Genomic DNA, 21818 nt, shown 5'->3' on the forward strand with positions numbered 1-21818 from the left:
TTTGGGGGAGGATCCATAGCATTATACCAGAAAATAAATACATAATTCAGATTTTACACATATTTCATAGAAAAAATTCAAACTATGGTGAGCATCAGGATGAGCTTTCTATAAGAATCTTAACCACACAAAAGAAGAATAAGAGATTCTGTGATAATTCAACTTTATTTCACAGAAACTTTCAAGTGAAATGTATCCAACTTCTGCATAAATGAAACCCTGCAGGATGCAACAGTGAACGAACATATTTTTTGATAACAAATATTTTCAAACTTTCTGAATATTTTAGAAATATATAGCAAATTTCTAACTTCTTAAAACTATAACCGAAATCATTAACACTGTATATGAAGGAATGAATTGATTTATGTCTACTTCTGTAGCTTCCTTTATTGTATTTAATAAGCCTGCTTGTTTTAGGAAATCATCATACAATTATAAAGGTTTTCACTTAATCTGACATGTAAGTACAAGAACTCAACAGAGGGTCAGCAAGTATTGGTAAATGTATCGTAATAAAAACCACTGATAAAACTCTCTTAGTGAAATGTGAGTTTTGATAAGATTGGATAGAAGCTCATAACAGTTTATTTACATCGGTTCTCATTATATAATAAAATTTGCATCAATTCACTGAATATTTGTACAAATACATTTGTAGCAATATTGATTACCATATTGAATATAATTAGTTGTTTCCCTATATAATTACAATTATATTTCCAACTCAGCTATTCACAATGTACATCTATTTCAAACTTTCATAAGCTGCCACAACTTAAAAATTAAGTATGTAGTGCAGGTTCAAATAATTATTTCCAAGTGCAAAGAAAATGCTAAATCTCCATAAAATGTAACAATGAAAACAAATTATCACTTTCAAATAGTCAATTTCAATGACAATAACTAGCCATTGCGATAACAATCATTACTTTAATATGAAAGTCTTTCAAAAGATCACTGAAGCAACTACTTGATGTCACAGAGTAATGCAACACCTCTCAAGATCCAGTGTTCAGGACCTTGCACTGTCTTTAGCCATACTGGAGTGATGTAGGTCAAATCAGTACGTTGGGGTTTCTTGTAGACTGGACATTGGTAGAGTCTTGGATCTTTTGGTGCCGTTGAGTTAATAGCATACATGTGTATCACTGGTAATGCAGTGAACAGTACCTTGGCTGTAGATTCAGTTAACTTGCATCCCCTCTTATCCCAACCAGCTCCATCCAGGTATAATCCATGGACATAGACACCTTCCTGTAAAATGAAATGACAGCCAATAGCAATGCAGCCTAGTTCCAAGAACCACATGAATATTCAAAACATCAGTCACGCTGGCTGCACCAAGACCAAGTTTTTTCATCTCTCAAGACAAGTTATAATGTGGCAAGTTGCATTGCCTCAAGAAGTACGGTATTGTATGATAATACATGTGATGCAGTTTTTCTCGGGATAGGGTTAACCCTAATGGCTTAACCCCAACCAAAGGGTTTTCCCAGTCCACAAGATACGTCATTCATTGGGCTGTATCATGCATGATGACACTGCTTGACATATTAAACTGTGTACAAAACGGTTCTCTTGAGAAATACTGTCACATGAGGATTAGCTGCGCACTGATCTACATCTATGGATGATGCAGTAAATTATTTATCAGCTCCCCCATAGCAAAGTGCTTTGCAAGAAAAAAGCATACAAATGTGACAAGTATAACAATGTAAGTTAGCATTTTCAGTCATTTCACGAAAAATTAACCTTAAAAAGTCTTCATAAATATGACAAATGCCTATTCAAAATTATAACACAAATATTCTCTAAGGTTCAATCAATCAAACCTAAAAGTTAGTGATATCATTACCTGAGGCTGTGAAGTTATTTCTTCCTTAAATGCTTTAGTGACATCATTATGGAGAGTCACTGAATCTAGCGCCCATCCTTTATGAGCTCTGGTGACCTCTTGTCTCATGGCAGTCAGAAAACCTTCAAGTAATCAAAATGTAAATAACAGCATCTGTGTGGACTTTAAGTAGCATATAATTTTAGCATATAGCCAGGCACAACTTTGAAATGATAAAGTACAAACAGCTATTACTAGTTTATATATCTAATCTATATACATAAACGAATCAAAAACAGGAAAGTTTAAATCAAAATCAAAATATTGGCTGGAACAAGATACGAACCTTGCAACATCAGTCCTGGACTCTACCCGCTGAGCGATATATCCAACCCAAGTTTGGTGAAAATTTATGTGTGAATGATATTCTTACTGGCGTACCAGTCAGAGGCCACAGTACATTGGATACCATGAAACCAGGATCACATCACACTTTCATATGATACAACTCAAAAAGTGTTAGGGCCGAGTGATGTCAAGAGAAATTCAGGCTTTTTGATCAGTGGCGGAGCAAGGGGTATTGGTCAGGGGGGTCGAGAATGGTCTGTAGGGGCGCTTTCGACACTATCTAAGGTTGGCACGGAGAGTTCAGAATTTTTTGAGTAAAGATACTCCCTAGATCGCCCGAAATTACCCTTTCCAGGCCTTGCTAACTTGCAGATAAACCAAGAATAAATAGGTGTCATCGCCAACAAAATGTGACAAATGTCAATAGGTAGATGAGAGTGCAATAAAAAAGTCAATAATTGCGATTAAGTAAAAAGTAGTAAAAAGCTGAAAAGGGCGCCAGCAGTCCATTTGAGTCCGTCAGGGGGGGCATCCGCCTCCCTGACTGTTTTTGATGTGCGTATATTATCAATTATATACAGAAACTGGCTGTGGAAAGTAATAAACTGTATTGTGCACTTTCACCTCTTATGGTTTACAAACTGCCCCAGTCTCTGTATCCAAACAGGCTTCCCATATCAGAACCCAGACACAATATTGTGACCTCTAGCCTGTCATTCAATTCACATGGTCACTGCTATGATATTTTAAACATAGACCATCTAGCTGTATAGATGAACACCAACAAATCAGTTGCTTGTGGGAGTATCACAAAATAGATTTCATGTGATAACACTCGGAACATTTTACTTAGGATGGTATCAGTTTTACCTTGCGGGTTGAAGAAACCTGTCATCCAGAACACGTTTGGCCTGCCTTCAAAGCACCAAGAGAAAAACTGGGTGTTTCTCTCTACCAACTCTGTGAACCAAAATCCTAGGGTAGATGATTCCCAGGACACTTTTCTCCACAGGCCTGGAACCCTTGCATCAAACATATTATCCAGAGCATCACGGAGGTTCTATCAAATTAAATGGAACGTGGAATTTCTACCAAACTGAAGTATTTATGGCATCTCAAAAGTGTATAGTATTTGTGACATATTTGAATGGGATAACTTTCAGAAAGAAGTACATGAGGTTGATTCAAAGATACATACATAAAATATAATATACATAATATAAAAAATATGCAAAATAAACATAAACAAAATATACAAAATAAACATAATATACAAAAGATACAAAATACTAAATAGCCACCAAAAAAACTGGTATTACCTGTGATACATAAAATTGTTCAAAATGGAACTTGTAATAATTATGCAATAGATTCATAACTCTTTGAGGTAAGTTTTTGGCTCTCTGTGGACATGACAGGATGAAATGAAATCATTATAATTGTACCTCACTCATGATGATGGTTCCTTCAATGGCTAGCTTTAAGTCAGTCAGAGTTGATCTCACCAAACTGATTATTCTTTGCATCCTATCCATCTCCTGTCTCAAGAAAATATTCATCGATGATAGAGCACCCATCTTCTTCAGTCTAGCTTTAACCTGATCAAATAACACATAGGCATGAATGGTTTAAAGGTATAAATTCATGATGCATTATGAAACAAAAGCTACCTATATCATAGCATGCTCGTACTTGTTAGTATAAAGTCCCTCATGATATACATTTCAAGTGGGTTCAGAATGAAAATAATGTTTAAAATAATCTGAAAACTAAACTATCTAGGTTTCCATTGGACACTTCACTGGGAGAAATTTGTTCAGGAATGCAAAACTGAGGTACACCTGAAGGGGACTGGGGTTGTAAGCGGATCAGTCGTTTGGTAGTTAGGTTTTCGTGCCCATGTTCTTTCCTGGGCGACTTTTCCTTTAAAAAAAACTGAGGTACAGACTTGCTATGTGGCCAAATGAAAGCACACAGTAATATTTCTAGTAATATTAATATCAGTATAGATATAGGGTCTTCACCTCTGCTATGTAGTACTTCCCTTACAGCACAGATGTTTGTACTATGGTCAATATGGTAGCTTTGTGTATAGCTCGAGACATTAAATGGTATGTGGAAATATCTGTCTTTATTCGGGACAGAAACGTTTTTCTGTGGGATTAATTTCAAACCAGTGACAAATATTCAATGGTAAACAGTATCAAATTAACAGACTTAGTAAGTATGTTTGTCAAACATGTAACATCATACACAATACAATTACAATATATTCATGCAGTATAGCTAAACCACACTATAAAGGTATAATAAGGTTTCTCGCCATGTTTTTTGGGCTATTGTGAGCTGTACTAGTCTATACATTGTACGATCATTACCTCGTGGGCTTTATAATCGTCTGGCAGTCTCTTCAGCATGTCTTCAGCTAATCGATAGACGATACTCTCTCTGGTCTCCCCGCTCCCTCCTCCTGTGTCTTTTGGTTGAATACTCATTATAGTATCCAACACCTCCTTAGACATGTTGTTCTGATAACTGGAACAGAGCAGACAAAGTAATTCATTTCTTTATTTGTTTTAATGCCAATTGTGTACAATGGGAAAGGCAGTCTCCTGTAAAGTCTTAAAAAGACTTAACAAGGTAGGAGACTCCCTGGGAGAAAAGAAAAGAAAAATGTACAAATATATATAAATGTATATGTATAAAAATGTATATGTATATATATAAATGAATATATATAAATATAAATATACAAACGGGAAGCACATCTTTCAAAAGTCAGATGTAGGCTGTTTTAGCTTGAATACTTCACAAATTGTTGTTAAGTATAGACTAAACACATTTCTGTTCTTTAGTCCTTAAATGATTTGAGACATTGTCAATTTAGACTCCTGAGTGGGATGGGTGGCACAAAAATAAGTAGTATTGTAAACGCCCAACAAATTCTTTTGTCAAAGGAGAGGATTTTTTTTCTTCATATAACATAACAATACCATTGTGAATAACATCACCAAAGTCAGTCTGACATATATGATCAGACAGAACTTTATAAATTACTGTTTAGCACACAAGATTAAGAGAGAAACTTACGCTATGTCAGCATTGGAATGAAGCCCAAAGACTTCAGGAGTGTCAGTCAATGGTAGTGTCTCGATATGCTCTAGGTATTCTTGGACAGTCTTACACTTGGGAATCTTGTAGCCAACATAAAAGTGGAAAGAGTCTAGGAACATGTGATCACCAAACCAAACCTGTAGAGTAGAATGGGTAAAGACCATAGCAGAACAACAGTTAAATATAATAACACATCCAGTGACAAATCATGTAAGAAATCAAATGACCTCATCTCATACAAAAACAATATATCTAAACATTAGAACACACATTAAGGAGTGTTAGCTCAGTGGTTAATGCCGTTGCCTTTCAATCATAAGGTCCTGAGTTCGAGTCACTCCAAGATTAATGTATGTCGTCCAGTTACAGAGTTGTTGACAATTCATAATCATGGACGTTAAATATGAATCTAAGAGACTGACTTCGGTCAGCTTGCGGCTTTGATAAGCCTATGAGGCTTCTTTGCGAGTTTCTGCTTGCAGGAGGATCTAAAATACATACATACCTACACCCATACGACACACAAACTAATAGAATGATACTCGCTGCAAGCTGTTGCAATACTCAGATTAACTGAGATATTTAAGACTTTACACCAAATGAAGAAGACCCTTTTCATGTTAAGAAGCTCTTGATTTACCTAATTGAGCTAAAATATGGATAAACAAGTTCATTACCTTTGCAAATGTGTTCAATAACCTCTTGTCATAGTCGTCTGTAACTCGTCCTCCATACTGTACTTCACCAAGCATGTAGCGTACTGTATTCCAGGAAACTCCCTGTAACAAGATATGAAGTACCATGGAATATAATCATGGACAGCTGACGTAATATACAATATCTTTACTACTTTAATTTCAGTAACTGATGTAATAACATTGATATGCGAACTGAATAATAAATTTCTTTCAGAAATGGTCTAAATATGCATTTAAAAAGATATTACTAGAGCACAGGGACATATGGAGAAAACAAAAAGGGTATTGGGTACTTTTTCAGTACTAGATTTTCCAAAAGAACCAAACCAACAGCTCCAACAATGGTCAGCAAATCCCCGCCTAATAATGAAATAATGATATATTTATTCATGTCTCATTTAAAGTTCACAAACTTTTCTGACAGAAACAATAGACATACCATTTTCAAATTAATGCTTTTGTTAAGCTTGTACTTTCATCATTTTTAGGGAATATGTCTCAATATATACACTCAGACTCACAAACTCCCAGATGTCAGTTTCACAGAATATATTGACTAGAATCAATGAGGTGCTTATATTACCAAAGGACCCCAATCTACACTGTTCAGTATCATTTGAATCAAAACACCATTCTGGCTGTTACAGCCTGCAGAAAATACATTCAATTCTCATTGGCTTAGGATAAAAGTACTCTCTTTTGATATAGGCATCACTGAAATGTTGTACTGCAATATTATTCCACCACAAAGGAAGACTGATATTGCTTTACAATCTAAGTTTATGAAATTCCTCTCTTGAGGAAATTAAACACCTATTGGGACTTCAAACGATAAATACTGTACCTCTCAGAGCAGGGGCGGGATTTGAGTTGTGAAAGTGGGGGGGCAAACCTGTCAGCAAGACTATCTAAGCGGAGCGCCACCATCGGTTGGCGCGGAGCATACAAGAAATTTTTTGGCTTTACAAACCCTCCAGATGGCCGGAAACGGCACTTCCCGAGTGCTCTAAGCTGCATGTACCCCTCCTTGAAATATGGATCTCATGTCTGCAATTTGTATCTAGATAGTTAATTATTGTTTAAAAATTTGAAGAGGATTGATAGTAGAACATATGGTCACTATCTAAGCGGAGCGCCATCATCGGTTGGCAAGGAGCGTCGAAATTTTCCATGAAAGGTACCCTTAGATCGGTAAAATTAACACCCATATAGGCTTTAAATTGCATCTATACATTTAATGAACGTGTGTAAATTTAGGGAGGGCGGATAGAAGAACTTATATGGTGATGTACAACTGAAGCTTATATGTCACTATTGAGGCGGTGCACCACCATCAGTTGGCGCGGCGCGTCGAAATTTAAGCAAAAAGGAAATCCTAGATCAGCAAAAATGACACCTCTGGTAACAATAAATCGCATCTAGACAGTTCTTTCCCCCTAAAATTGTTAGTATATTGTGCATCTGGACCGATCAAGAATATGTTCAGCACCCACTTCCAAATTCTCCCTGCGGTCCCCACTTCTTGGAGAACTTGGCAAATATTGGGGCTGAGCATTCCTTTACCGCCCCCCCACTTTTTTATGGGGGATAAGTCCCTCAAGTCCACCGGTTCCGTCGCCACTGAAGCCGAGGAGGGGTGATTTCGAGCAGTAAAGAAATTACATCGGCATATGCCATTGCATATTGTTGAATGACACGGGGGGGGGGGGGGGGGTGTCATGTGTCAGTGTATTGAATTTAATTATTGATATACCCAATATGCAAATCTGGCTTTCGTAAATCGTTTCTCTGGATTTAGTTATTCAACGCATTCAGTAGAGCAGGAAAGTTGAAAATCAATTCCTGAAGCTAGCACTGTAGCATATGCCGCGGATTCATCACATGCAGAATTGAATCGCTAGTGTGTTAGCTCCAGGATTCGTAACCTGTGCTGCGAACCATGTGCTAGCTCCATCTCCAGTTATTCTGCATGCTACATGTTACGATCTTAAACACAAATTCGACTTAAGATTCGAAACAAATAGGCCTATTTGATAGAGCTGTGGTGGGGGAATAATTTCGATTAGGGTTGTGCAAATTTGTCTGCAAAACGACAAAAAAGTGAACTAAGATTTGGGAAAAAGTGGGGGGGCAAATGCCCCCTCTTGCCCCCCCGTAATCCCGCCCATGTCTCAGAGTATGCAAAGCATGTCAACTGTATCAAAATTTGTCAATTAGATTGCATTTTGTTTTTACAAACATGACTCTTATATTCTGAAGTGACACTTATAAAGCATTTCAATATGAAAAGAGATTTAAAACGGAAGCAGTATTTAGTTTTGTCAACAGTTAACACCACAGATAGTCGCCCAATGTTCTTTATCAAACAAAAGTAATACACATCAGTGTTCTACATCATGAAAGCAATATATATTGGCAATGGAGATAAAGGTTTGACAACTTTCTAACATATTCTTTGAAGCTTAGAATTCTTAGTATACCTTCAACATACACAGCCTCATATTTACCTTCTTTGCATCAATGTCGTCTAGATGATTTTGGATGAATTGTACACTAGCAGTCTGGTCAGCCTGGTTGAACTCATACGGAATGTTCCACCCTAATGGTCCAAACTTTCTACGTTCCTGTTTTGGAGAAAGGTTGACATTTCTTTGTTACATTACTTTGCAGATCAATTCAGCTGACAAATCCAAAATAAAGGTATTTTGAACCAACTAACTTGTAAAGGTTTTAAAGGACTATTAGTTGAAAACTTGATGCTTTTCATATGTTGACAAACACAGTTATATAATTTATATGGAGTTTGTTTTTCAACATACAATTTTCTGTGCATCAAAACACCATTAAATTATTATTGTTCTGAAAATGATCTCTCACAGTAAAGGTCCACATGTCAAATATATTATCATACATATCATGAACCAAATGGGACAGGAGGACGCAACACTGTTACATATTACAAAGTGACTGGCAGCCTAACAAAAATAACCTTTATTCATTATCATATATGCTTCTGGTCAGCCTGTTTTACATTGCAGTATTTCATGGCTTGATTGTTTGTGAATGTACCTGACCCATATTCAAGAGCCTAATGCCAGACTGGCAGAAAAGTTACCCCATGTATACTGGAAGACATGCATACCTGAACAGTTGTGTGCAAAAATGCAACTGCATACAGCATAGGTTTCCATTGTGGAAGGTTGCTAACATCCAACTGGTCTTGGGAAACACTTGTAAAAGTTCTCTTCAAGCCTGCCTTCACCCCCTGAGGTGGTTCATTGGTAAATTTGATGGAGGCCTAGCAATAGAATAAAGACAGTTTAAGCAGTATATTAATAAATTAATAAACAATTGACTGAGTGTCATAATATGTATTTGAAACAATATCAAAGCCAGTCTGAGAGTTTTCTTTCAATTCCTGTGATGACTTGTTGGGGCTGTGTGAATCTCTCTTTATGCAAGGTACTGTGGCTTCTGACCTTGTCACAGAAATATGTGTTACTGTAGAAATTTCAGAACAACTGTAAAGGTAGCAATCATAAATATAGTCAGGGCTTAACATAAGTTTGAAAAGGTGCAGGTATAGCCACCACCAGTGGGCCAACAATTGGAGGGGACACCAAATGGTACACAAGAGTTAAATACTAAAAATGTGATGGCAAAAGTAGAAATGTTCAAAGGACACTGATGGCATATAGCTAATCCTGTTCATTTATTACAGTGTGTTTAAAGTAATATCATGAAATATAATTAGTCAGTCAGAATTAAACTGAACCCTTGGACAACAATGGTAAATTTCAGGTGTCCCAGCTGTTAAATTCCATGATAAACATGGGGTACCACTGATTTTCTGATATCTTACAGGCTCTAAGACTAGAGCTGATCATACTTTGTTACTGAATAAATCTATCACTGAAACTTTGATTGAGTAATTACAACTGAAAGCACAAGGAAAAGACATTGCAGCATCATTTGGCAACAGTAGGGTCACTTTTTGAAGTGCATGACAGCATTTTTCTGTCAAGACGAAAGCCACTGATTACATAGATACCACTTTTGGCATCCATGTTCACCTAGTTCTGTTCACTTGAAATCTAATTGATGGTAAAAGACATACCAAGCAACATGATTTACCTGGAGAAGACTGATGGGAAACTGTGGATGAACTTCTGTTGTGATCCAAATCCTGAAGTTTTCATGGACTGGTTCATGAACAGTGACGGTCTCCAAGAGCTCATCCATGAAGTCTAATCCTAGATGACAGTTCTGAAGCAGAACCCAACCACCCTGAACAGAGACATCAATGATAAAGGCGATAAGAGATAATTCAAGAGTGTTATCAACTGTGCTAATAGCCCTCTAACAATATGAAATAAATACACTGTTAAAATGTATTTCAACTGCTTAAAAGAAAATTATCCCATTAGTACTTTGCATAGTATCTTGTTACATAAATTCTAATGCAGACGAACATTAGTTACATGATGTGTGAAAGGATGTAAGACTTATACATTACTAAGATTGATCTAAATAGCAAAACCACACAGAGTGGCTGCTGTTATGGGTTTTCTGTTCTTTTTCATCAACTCAAAGTTTCCTTTGGATGTTAATGAGCCACATGTGAAGCATTGTATGATGTGAACACTATAGCCCATATATAAATATATATATATATAGATATTTTATATTGAGATTTTTTGCTCTATATATACATAAGGAATCAGGTCTGGGATGATAAGTGTAATTGAGACTTATAGCCTTGACGCACATATTACTTGACTTGCATTATTACTTTAAACTTCTATTACATGTCATACCAGAGTCCAGTGTAATTGTTAAGGACTCACCGAGGCCATGGACTGTGAGATTAGTCTTCTGGCATGCACATCCTGTCCTTGACCCATTGAAATTGCTCTGCAGTCTGTTGAAATTACAAGTATCATGAAACTGAATGATAAGAAATATCCAGGATCACAAAGGCCTCATAATTAGCAAGAGGCATCATAATTGCTGGTATTTATAACCCAAAGAAAAGCAAATAGCTTGCAACTATTAAACTTGTATGAGTAAGTAGGAGCCAGCAGTCAGTTTTCAATCATGTATACCTTTTTCTTGTTGAAAACATTTCTTTTCAAAAGTCGCTTACACCCAGTCTAATAATGTCCTCAAATTTTCAATGCATTACAAATATTGTCAAAGATTTTCACAGAAGGAAACATTCTGGTCCTTTATGTTGACAATTTTGTGTCTTTAATTTTGTTCCGTCTGTGATACTTCAGAAACCTTTTTTTATTTGAAAATTAAAAAATATTTTGTTCACAAAGATATAACCATGATCTAGAAATGTCCATAATTTCCAAAATTCAAGTACTCACCGACTTTGAGCTTCTTTGCTAGTCCTTCAATCTGGTTGGTAGGATCACTTCCCATGGAGAGGAAACATATGAGTGGAGTCCTTATGTTACTTTCTTCCCAAGTCTTCTCCAAGTCCAAGATCACAGGGTCAGCATACCTCTTCCCCAGAGAGTCGCTAACATATTTTCTAGCTTGAGGGATGGCTCGATCTGGACACCAACATCTAGTGATAACAGTAGTACACCAATCAATTAACAAATATACCACCATTCTAGCTCCCCCTCCCCCCAAGACATTAAAGGCTATGTGCATGTGACTAGGAAACTTTAAATCCCACCATTTCTCTGTTCTTATGGGGTGAAACAGCTAGTATGCAGCAAGGTCACTTCCACAACCTGGTGGCTTACATCGCGAGTTCTGGTTGTGAGTTCCTGCTTGCAGGAGGATCTAAAATACATACATACATACATACATACATGTTTACAATAGACAATACAAGGGCATGCAACAAGCTAACTTACACAGCCTGGTGGCTTACATTCTTATCATAGATAATACAAGGTCAGTATAATGTTGTTTTTTTTATATCGGCTACACTGTTCCATCTTTTACTATACATTTCTCATGTTCCAAGTTGATTCACCATACAAACCTATGCTTTGCTAACTGTTGTCTTTGAGGGATAGAGAATAACGTTCACATCTACAAAAATATATCCGTTGTAATATTGTGGATTGTAAAGACAATGTACCTGATAAGTAAGAGTTTCTTGAATGTATCCAAAGCACTGTTGTATCCATCAGGGATTATCTCCTCTTCGGGAGCTTCGGTGTCAAACCAGGTTTTCCAGTTCTTTTCATTTCGCTGAATCTAATTTCGTACGCAAAGTGAATATCAAATCACAGAATGCATAGCATAGGCATCCTAACTTTCTTACTGCATATGGTGTCATGGCAAAGAAAACTTCAAACTGAAACAAGGACAACTTCTTAGTGGAAATCTTATTTTTCATCCACAAATAAAAGTCTACTATTAGAACTGCAAAGAAGAGATGCATTTGATCTGTGAGTATAGTAACATGCTTTGATTGATTGATTTATAAAGGGAGAGTTTACAACACTTCAGGGGCTTCTGTGCCAAATCACATTTTCCAATTCCGTTTCATGTTACTGAATCTAAAATCACACTCGGGCAAAATGATCATTAATACACACATTAATGATTAATATTTATAAGCAAAATTGCTTATTACATATGGTGGAAAACTTCTGACTGAACAGGGACAACCCCTTAGTCAAAATTTTACTTTTTATCCACAAATAAAGCCTACTGGTAGAACTGCAAGAAAGACCATTACATCATTATATCTACAGAGTAACGTCCGTGATTGATTTATTTATAGTGGGGAAGAGTTTACAGCTCTAGCACTATCGTGTTACTAACCTGAGCGAGCACATCTGAAAACTGAGGTAGCTTCTTCAGTTCAACAAGATTCAGCCAAGTTATATCTGTAATCCACTTGGAAGGCTTTGGAGGGCAAGCTTTCAAATCAAGGGCAGCACCACCTTGGTAAGGAAAAAGTTGCAGAAAAGGAGTTTGTATTTTGGTTTACTAACTTAATTTATGTCTAATCATTTGCAAGCAACATCATGCTTATACGATCAAATAACTATAAATAATTTTTGAATTATGTTAATAATTCTTCTATTATAAAATCACAGTTATGTGTTTTGGAACAATTTATATAAATATAATATTTGGTAACGAAGTAAAAAGGGATGGTTTAGTTTCTGGCATATCTAGCAGAAGCCAAAGAAACACTTCACCTCGCTTGTTGGGTTGCCAAACAGTTAGCAACACATCCATGGCTCACCTTTTATAAGTGTTTGGAACTCCTGGTGTTTGATGTTGCCTTTCTGCAAATCAATTTTCAGCGCCATCAGCAGTGTGAAAAGAAACTTATGGTTCTCATATAGACCTCGGCAGGAATACCTGAACACCTCATAGGTTAGAAACTCAATAATGTTTGTAATTCTCTTTGATGGTATTGGAGATATCGCTGACCTGGAAAAGCAAGACGCCCAATTAGAAATACAGAGCCACATTCATACATCTACAAGAGAGATTACAATGTTATTTACTAACTAGGTTACCGATAAATTAAGCAAACTGTAGTGATCTATGAAGTCACTCCTTGCTGTAACTATGTGCATTATTTCATGCCACTGTATTTCATGATCTTAAACAAAGGTGCAACCATTCTGATATGGCATTATAGTCACCCTTCCTATATTAATTATATGATCTGTTTAAGAAAAATAACCAATACACAATAGAAAACTTTAAATCAGGATAACAACATTAATGAATAAGTACCCAAGTTCTAAAACTGAAATACTTTCTTCAAGCAGCATTATTGACATATGGACAGCATTTAGTCCCTATGCATTCAATGGTTCATTCACAAAAACGATATTATCATTCATCAAATGTGAAGAAAACTGAAGGGGTGTTGTTCTAACCAACAAGGCCACTAAGGGGCAAACAAGAAATCATTAAACTTGGGTTGCCACAAACTTTTCTGCCAACAGACAATTTAACTCAGAAATCATGCTTCAAACTGAATGTCGTGACAACGATAATGAATAAATTTAACCATCGTAACTTTGCAACTGATCTACCTGAAATGGACACGCCAGTATTCCACAAGTGCTTATTCATGAAAGTAGTAGCAACTACAGAAATGTGAACAATCCCAAATATGTATAAACGTATGAAAACACTTGAGAATTAAACCTAACACGAAGAAGAAGAAGAATCTTAGGTAAGTTACCGTGACATGGATATGTCAAATATTCCCAGGAATTGTATGAGTGATGTCTGGTACATAACATTCACCATACTCATCTCTGTTATTAAGAAATACAGGATGCTTCCTCTATTGGCAACTGAAAGCAAGATAAAAAGAACTCCATTTCTACTGTATGTATTTATGATTTGGATCTAAAATTAGTCAAAAGTGATCAGTTGGGGTGATACATTTTGATGACTCACATTGTTTTCATTTTAAGGTATGTACAGCTTTTCTATAAGAACCTGCACTTTACAGGAGATTTTTATAATTTAATATTCACTAAATTTAATTTTTAGCAGCCATGAAAATGCTATTATCGTAATGATATTACAGAGTACTTTGCATCAAGATAATATAATAATAAATTATGTACCTATAACCTGTGAACATGAAGTTTCAAATTCATAAAGTACTCATAACAATAATTATTTCCTGGAGTGATGTTCTAATTAATATCTCACCAGGTCTAAATTCCTCTCTAGCCTCATTGATCTTGATCTCTGTATCTGCAGCCACCACCAGCTTCTCAGTGACCTCTGCTGCAGTTTCTTTGGTTGTTGCAAGGACGGATATGAGAGACTCATCTTCTACTAAGGAACCCTAAATATAATTCACATTAGGTTAATGTAACCATCCTACACTTTGAAGTTAGTCCTAACAAGCAAAAGTATCAAAATGTTCATTTATATATATGTTTTTAAATATATTCTTACACAATTTTGTTGCTGTAGTGGTGTCTCATTTCACTGCAATATCCACCAAGCTGTGAGCTAGCTATGGGCCACTTAAAATGGGCTACTTTATATTTTTGTAAGAACAAAATCACATGAATGTAAGGAAAAAAATGCAAGCATCAATATTCTTTTCATATTCTAGAGCTCTAAAAATCACATATGAATAAAACATAAGCTATAGGTAACTGTAATCCTTAAAACACTGCAGTTACAGTTACAACGTCAATAAACCGTTGCTTTTAAGTAAAAACTGTTTAGTCATCATCACTCACTTAACATAATGGGAAAACTACATTATGGTTGGCTTCAAGTCAAAACTTTCAAGAGAATACTTGATCAAGAAGAATTGTAAGAGATCTCATACATTGCGATTTTAAACAAAAGACTGAAAGAAGAACATCGTGAGAAAATTAATGCAATAGTAAACTATGTAACACGCAAAAGCATAACAGTATAAATGGAAAGAATTCAAAATTACACAAATGCTCATAGAAAATGCATTACTCCATACCTTTGTTAGTATGATTTCAAAGCCATTTCAAAGAAATGGGGGGGGAGGGGGAGGGGTGTACACCCCACTTTGCAACCCCACACAAACAAAATCTAAGTGGTTGTTAGCACAGCCTTAAGTGTAGACCTAATTTATTGTGTATATATGCCTCAGAATGCATCACTTCAGATCTAAAGTTTTAATTTATTTCTGAGAAGCATCCCCAGTAACAAAAACAAAATTAAAACAAAAAACAAACAATAGTGATTGAAGAAATCTTGATGTATCCAGCCGGAATAAATTGTGAATACCTTCAAACAGATTCTTACTAATGTTCATTTGTAAACACACTTTCATGATCATCCCTCAACTGCTGGTTGGATTTACAGTTCATGATGATTGCCATTATAGGATAGTGAATGTAATTGTTGTGAAAGGGTATATGTTAGTACCATTGGTTCCACCAGACACTTACTTTAATGTCAGTTGAAGATTCCTGTTGATGCCACAGTCTGGGATCTGTTGTAATTTCCTTCATCATAACTTTAGTTTCTTTTCCCTAATTCGTCCCTTTTACATAAAATCTTATAATCTGAAATTAATCAACACAACAATAACAATGCAAACAGTATTAACAAAAGTTTCTGAAATATCAAACAAGAACAATAAAAATTAAAAATTAAAACGATGATAAGAAAACAGTGAATAAAGCTGTAAATGGCAGGAGGAAACTGTAGCAGATTGCAAATTTACAGTTCAGAAATACAAACAGCAAAAGAGAATGGAGCTGCAGTCTTGAACTTGCATGTTTTCTTTATTCAACATAACTGTTATTAAATTGCACATCTATGATAATTAAACAAGGAGTGTTATAATCCAAATAGTTGTAAGTACAATAATGTTCGACATAATTATTACACATCAAAACCAAACATATGTTAAAGGCAAAAAACTGAAAATCAAATTGTTCTTTTATTTTAAGAGAGAAAACTTGTGTTTGTTAAGACAAATGAACCCACACATGATTAAATGCTGCACTAATTGCCATCCACTGGTAAATCTGTGGGCTGAGTTGGGTTGCTGTTTTGTTTGTTTCAACATTCCTAATTTTCTCAACAGTTTTAGTGTTGCTGCACAAAAGGGAAACTCAAAGCCAAGGGTTAAGAATAATCCATTTACATTGACAAGTAACATTGGATAACAAACATTTTCAGATTTCAAAATAATCAACTGTCAAAATGTAACATATTCAAAGTACAAAAAGTAATCAGGGCTGATATTTAAGGCTTGCACAGTCTAAGACCAATAAATTACCTTGTTTACAAAAAAACAATACCATAGTTTAGGATATATCTTAAAGGCTGTTTTTATAAAGTCAATTCATATACAGTAAAAGCACTACTATTTCATGCAAATCTTCTATTATACATGAATTTTGTTAGATAGTCAACTTTACTTGTTATGACAACCTCAAAATGATACTCAAGTTTTCTGTGGCACAACCAGTCATGTTTCTCAATATCAGCCATGATAAGCAAGCAATCCATTTAATAACATTCCATTCTGTTGTAAGTTTTACCTGTGTGCTGGTCAGCTTGAACAAGAGGTTGTCTTCTAGTTCTTTCATCTTTCGTTTGTTCATGGTTACATCTTCCATTAACTTGGTTCTCTCAGCTTCTAATTCCTGCAAATCAATCATTTTCAAAGTGAATACAAAGGATCAGTTCATTTTTTGAATATGCAAACTATAACAGACCATCAACTATATCAAGATAGAACATACCTGTTTCTCTGTCTGAATGACTCTTCCTAGCAGCTGATCCTCCAACCCTTTCATGGTAACGGTGAAATCTATGATTGAAGTACGTGCTGAAACCTGTGCAAAGGAACAAAGTAACAATTTATTGACGGTTAGACAAATTCTGAGCCAAATGTTGCACCATGACGATGCAACATGATTAAACGGTCTAACCTTTGTACATAGAGATTTGCAGTAAGTTGTCTGTATGTCAATAAAGGGGAATAGATGTAGCCACCCCAAAATTTGAAGTAGCATTTAAATTAGCTGATTAAGTAATTTTCAGTGTAACTAATCACAAAAACCTGTAAAGAACCCTCACAGGCTATTATTTATGAGATAATGTGCTATTATTAATTCATAATGCATACAGCACAACCTTTGGTAAACAATTGCTTAACAGTGCTTAGCAAATTTAATCCATATCATAGCAATGAAGAATACATCTTTCACCAAAATCTCAGTTAACTGTGTGAAATTCTGCTATAGCATAATGGCTTCTGCTTTAACATCCAGCAGGAAGGAAGCTTGCTGCACTGCTGTCCGAACACATTTTAATGATCTCTAGAAAGTTTGTTACTTTTCAAAAACATGACATCTTAGCCTAAATCTTTTACTGTAGATGTACCAAGGAAAGAATATAATTCATGTTTTAGTGTACTTATATACACTAAGCTTTAGGAATGGAACCCAATTAGCTGATTTAGTGGAAAACTTAAGACAATGTGACACAACAGTTATATACTTACTTCAGGGGTATAAGTGGGATTGGCAAGTTTGGTGGTCATGTAGAGCAAAAAGCCAGTCATCACATCAACCTCCTTATCCCCAACTTTGACCTGTCAATAAAAATACAGCAGTTGTACAGAGACCAACACATTCAAACCAGAAATAGTCAATGAAAGATGATTATATATTAAAGCTATGTTCCTACTGATCTAAGGCAGCCATTAAGCTGCAGTTCAATCTAGCAGCTTTTAAGTTGTTTTTCCAGCCATGGTTGGCAATAAAGTCTGGTGGACTTTCGTCCAAGAGCATCCCATGCTTTTCCATATTGTCATCCAAGAAAAACGCATAACATTAATGTAAATATTATTCAAATAAACAAAATAAACACAAGAGGTGTGGAACAGCTAAAGACCGTTCAGAGAAACCTAAACTTAAAGCATCACAGATTATCGTAAACATCAGTGGTCGTGAAACCTTGCTGTAATCTGATCAAAGGACACAGTTTGACAACCTAGACAGGCAGCTTTGAGCTGAACTGTATGTCAAACACCTGTGTCTAAATAGAGATATCATAGGTCATTACTAAAATAGTCACTGCAGTATTGACTAATGGCCCATAACTGAATGTGTGATATGATTTGTTTTATTAACTCAACATTACTTTGATCATACATGAGTTATTGAAGTCCAGCAGCTCATAAACCCTGAAATAGAAACATCCATCTACCTATATTACTTTTACCTTGAATGTACTGCCAGACTTGATGAAATTTTTCTCCAGCACATTGTCTAGTGCTGGATCCAATTCTTCTCCAATGTCTTCAATGTAGAGAGGTTGACCGAGTGACAGACTATCTTCCAGGTGAGTTCTGAAGAACTTGTGATTCAATGATGTGACCTGTACGACATATGACAAGATGTGTATTAATCTTATGCATATGATAGGCTACCGCCAAAATATGATCTCTACTAGAGAGTGTTAGCTCAGTGGTTAACGCCGGTGCCTTCCAATCATAAGGTCCCCGGTTCGAGTCACTCCAAGATTAATGTATGTCGTCCAGTTTCAGAGTTGTTGACAATTGACAATTCATAAATATGGACGTTAAATATGAATCTAAAGAGACTAACTTCGGTCAGCTTGTGGCTTTGATAAGCCAATGAGGCTTCTTTGCGAGTTCCTGCTAGTAGGAGGATCTAAAATACATGCATACATACATACTAGCTGCCTTGCCAAATTTAGGCTAATGGTATCAATGTTGGATATTATTTAGTACTGGCAGCCTTACATAAAGACATACATTAGATGTTGCTGCAGGGTTGATATTTAAGGGTTGGACACATTTTCCACAAGACTGAGCATCTGATTTTAAAACTGAGTAAAGAACTTCTGGTTTATTTACTCAACAACCTTGTTGGACAAGTAACTGGACGCTGTCCTTCCAACAGCCAGCAAAATGTCTTAAATATCAACCTGTGTTTATAGTCTCCAGGTTCCTGTAAGTTTCTACCAGTTATTAAATGAAATTAAAAATACTTATGTGGAAGCAAACTCAGGATACTTTCAAGAAAAGCTTTGAAAGCAGATTATTCATGAGATGGGTGATACCAAACCTGAAGGTTCTCATTTTCTCTGTTCTTGATCCAGGTCTTTCCCTGTCCTTGAGGGTCAATCAGAAGTGGATATCGTGTTGCCTTGGTTACAATGATACCGTTCTGAACAGACAGCTCATCACTTGGCAGACCTTGCAAATTCCATTCACCAATCTATATATTATATTGAGAAAGAACATGAGACTATGAATGTGAGGAAGCGATGTACTTGCTTGTGCATTTCTATGTTTTAATTCTAGATGGAGTCAGGTTGGTTGTGAAATGTACAATGCATCCAAACAGGATTGTTAACACAACCAATTCATACACTGGCAGTGGCCACAAACAGCCATCATGTCCAAGAAAATGAGGAAATTGAAAGATAACAGGCAATTTGTATTGTATCATAAAGCAGGCGCATAGCGAGGGGGGGGGGGGGGGCAAAGGGGGCAAAGGGAGAACATTTTTTGTGTATGTTTTTATGATATTGCTAGTAATTTCAAAATAGAAAATGCTTAAATGCAACTTACAAGGTCTGGGAAGTGCCATTTCCAGCGATCTGGGAGGCATTTTCGGCCAAATTTTTCTTGTACGCTTCGCGCCAACTTATGGTGGTGCTACGCTTAGATAGTTTTCAGTGCCGAATCTATGGCTCTAATAGTTTGACTACAAGTTTGTCCCTCCCTTGTCAAATTCCTCGCTATGAGCCTGTCATAAAGTGTGTAAAAGTAAGAGGGCCTGACGTTTTGAGCCTAGCAGGATCTTCTTCAGAAGCTATCATAAAGTGAGAATTTCTAACAATCTGTAAACCCAGTGTCCCAAATTATTTGTGTAAAACCTCAACTGTTTTCACAAGAATTGTGTAAATTCAAGATTACCGTTGCTGCATCTACGAGCATGTCCGTCAGATTAAGATCTGAAGAGAAGGGTATCTTTCTAGATCTTAGTTGTGACTTCCAGCTGTCCATCAGACTGATACGGAACACCTGATTGAATGGACCGCAGTACGAGAGAAAGCCAGTTGCAAGCAGGACATCTCCCACAAGCCTAGCAAAAAACAAAGAAAGCAAATGCAACTATATGTTGAATGTTTGGTTTAAGGAACATCTTAAACAGCAACATGCAACAACAATACAATTGCATTCATTTACCTTTGCAGGGTTATCTTGTAGCTGTTTAAGGCACTGACATACAGATCACATCATTTCTAGTATTTTTAAACAGTGACATGGCAAAATCTTTGTATAATCTAACACCCCTACACTCTTGAACTATACTGGTTGTCCACCGAAAGAAAAACAGACTTATCTCCTCACCGAAGAAAGCCAAATTAATTAACTTTCACCTTATCATATAAATAATCAGTCAAACCCTTTACAGAATATTAAGATTGTTGTCATAGAATACCTGTTAATCTGCTCTAGAAATTCTTTTGATTGTTGAGTCCAGCGGACTTTTTCTCCACCAAGACCACCGATTAGGGCAGAGGCTGCCTCCATCTTCCTCTTGCAGGATTCTGCATCATCTAATAGGTCCTGTTTTTCTTTCATTGCAGCATCAAATTTAGCTTGCACCTCATCCAGCTCTCTCTGTTTCTCATCCAGGGTAGCCTGAGCTTTGTTTAATTCGGTGTTGGCAATATTGAGCTTACCTTCTTGTATGGCCAAGTTTGCCTTTTGTGGAACAAATTCATTTGACGAAACAAAAATTTTAAATTTAAATATCATTAAAAATCATGGAAACCTAACTTAATCATTTACAACAGCAGAGAAAAACAAATAGTACAAGCTAGGGCAACTGCTATAGTACCCGTTCTACAGAGCTTACAATTGGTTAATTAATTTCAATTTGGCATTCTGTAAGCTTATTTCATCTAATACAAGAGAGAAGATATCATGGTCACATTGTTTCACCTGAATAATAATGGAATTCATAAACCCAAAGTCACTCAACTGTTAATTACAATCGTAATACAAAATTTATCCTATAAAAAGCAAAACAAATTTTAATATAAAAAAAATCTTTCAATTAGCTAAATAACGATTACTTTTTATTTTTAAAGTAGAGAGTTTGTATCTTTGATAATGTAATCATGGTAACATGATCTGAAAGTGAGTGTCACATTTTCTCAATATTTTGTATTGTCACAAATATTTTCTAACAAATGACAACAGAGCTCACTTACCTCTCTGTATGTTCTGTTTTTGTTCCTACTGTAATTGTTTTATGTCTTTACTTATATCCTAATAAGCATCTCTAAACTAATTAATT

General features: G+C 35.9%; 1 protein-coding gene across 2 annotated transcripts in view; it reads right to left on the reverse strand.

Moving 5' to 3' along the window:
• Positions 1–216: 216 nt before the first annotated feature.
• Positions 217–21818, reverse strand: part of LOC139962720 (dynein axonemal heavy chain 8-like) — a 69548-nt gene continuing 47946 nt past the window's right edge. Inside the window, exons 64-87 of one of the 2 annotated variants that reach the window (XM_071962958.1) lie at positions 20955–21220; positions 20426–20594; positions 19569–19721; positions 18700–18855; positions 17978–18067; positions 17214–17306; positions 17010–17114; positions 14668–14806; positions 14186–14300; positions 13226–13416; positions 12796–12917; positions 12104–12222; positions 11373–11575; positions 10845–10918; positions 10132–10284; positions 9140–9295; positions 8505–8621; positions 5977–6078; positions 5276–5436; positions 4564–4720; positions 3631–3783; positions 3056–3245; positions 1859–1980; positions 217–1257 (exon numbers count right to left, since the gene is read on the reverse strand). In XM_071962958.1, the coding sequence (XP_071819059.1) occupies positions 970–1257; positions 1859–1980; positions 3056–3245; positions 3631–3783; positions 4564–4720; positions 5276–5436; positions 5977–6078; positions 8505–8621; positions 9140–9295; positions 10132–10284; positions 10845–10918; positions 11373–11575; positions 12104–12222; positions 12796–12917; positions 13226–13416; positions 14186–14300; positions 14668–14806; positions 17010–17114; positions 17214–17306; positions 17978–18067; positions 18700–18855; positions 19569–19721; positions 20426–20594; positions 20955–21220 (3594 nt within the window). In that variant the 3' untranslated portion in view covers positions 217–969. Of the gene's footprint in view, positions 1258–1858; positions 1981–3055; positions 3246–3630; positions 3784–4563; positions 4721–5275; positions 5437–5976; positions 6079–8504; positions 8622–9139; positions 9296–10131; positions 10285–10844; positions 10919–11372; positions 11576–12103; positions 12223–12795; positions 12918–13225; positions 13417–14185; positions 14301–14667; positions 14807–15838; positions 16023–17009; positions 17115–17213; positions 17307–17977; positions 18068–18699; positions 18856–19568; positions 19722–20425; positions 20595–20954; positions 21221–21818 lie in introns of those variants that run through there. The other variant, XM_071962959.1, reaches the window with a different exon arrangement.

This window comes from Apostichopus japonicus, chromosome 21, assembly GCF_037975245.1.
Source record: "Apostichopus japonicus isolate 1M-3 chromosome 21, ASM3797524v1, whole genome shotgun sequence".
Taxonomy (NCBI): Eukaryota; Metazoa; Echinodermata; class Holothuroidea; order Aspidochirotida; family Stichopodidae; genus Apostichopus; species Apostichopus japonicus.